Here is a 546-nt window from a genome sequence, read left to right on the forward strand (position 1 = left end):
GAGGAGGGCAAGTCCAGGCTGTTGGAGTTGACCTTGTCCAAGTTGGCCAGCGACGGAGGCTTCACGTAGGTCTTGGTAGCCGCTCTGGAGAGGGGAAAATGGGTAAGGAGGCGGGTGAGAACCGGGTGCTGGGCACGGCTGTGCCAGGCGCTCGCTGCCCTCCCAGGCGGCAGGATCATACCTGAGAGGTGTGGGGGGCAGCTCAGCCACCTTGGCCACTGGTGAGAGGTTGGCCTGGACTTTCGGGGTGCTCTCAAAAAAACTTCAGCGTCCCGCACTCGGAGTCGAGCGCCACAGCCTTGGCCTTAGCCTTCTCCTTCTCACGGTCCGTCTGGTTCACGGGGGCCGGCGTGCCGCGGCCAGCGCCGATCTTGGAGGGCTCCTTGAGCCGCGACACCGAGATGCTGGCCTGCTTGGTGCTCAGCAGGCTGGGATCGATGCTGCTGCTGACAGGCCGGGTCACACTGCGGCCACCGGTCACGCTCATGGAGCTGGACTTGGCTGGCCGGGGGAGGGTGGGGGGCTGGGGGTTGGGACCGGCCCCCC

General features: G+C 66.3%; 1 protein-coding gene across 1 annotated transcript in view; it reads right to left on the bottom strand.

Annotated features, from left to right (window-relative positions):
- The window catches only part of LOC104470145 (neuron navigator 1-like), a gene marked incomplete at both ends in the record, with an annotated part of 4,007 nt that overhangs the window by 1,759 nt on the left and 1,702 nt on the right, over window positions 1–546 (bottom strand). The window contains 3 exon segments of the mRNA XM_010084966.1: window positions 4–84; window positions 182–256; window positions 258–546. The exon segment at window positions 258–546 is cut by the window's right edge and continues 309 nt beyond it. Coding sequence (XP_010083268.1) covers window positions 4–84; window positions 182–256; window positions 258–546 — 445 coding nt within the window.

This window comes from Pterocles gutturalis, unplaced genomic scaffold, assembly GCF_000699245.1.
Source record: "Pterocles gutturalis isolate BGI_N339 unplaced genomic scaffold, ASM69924v1 scaffold22220, whole genome shotgun sequence".
In the NCBI taxonomy this organism is placed as follows: domain Eukaryota; kingdom Metazoa; phylum Chordata; class Aves; order Pterocliformes; family Pteroclidae; genus Pterocles; species Pterocles gutturalis.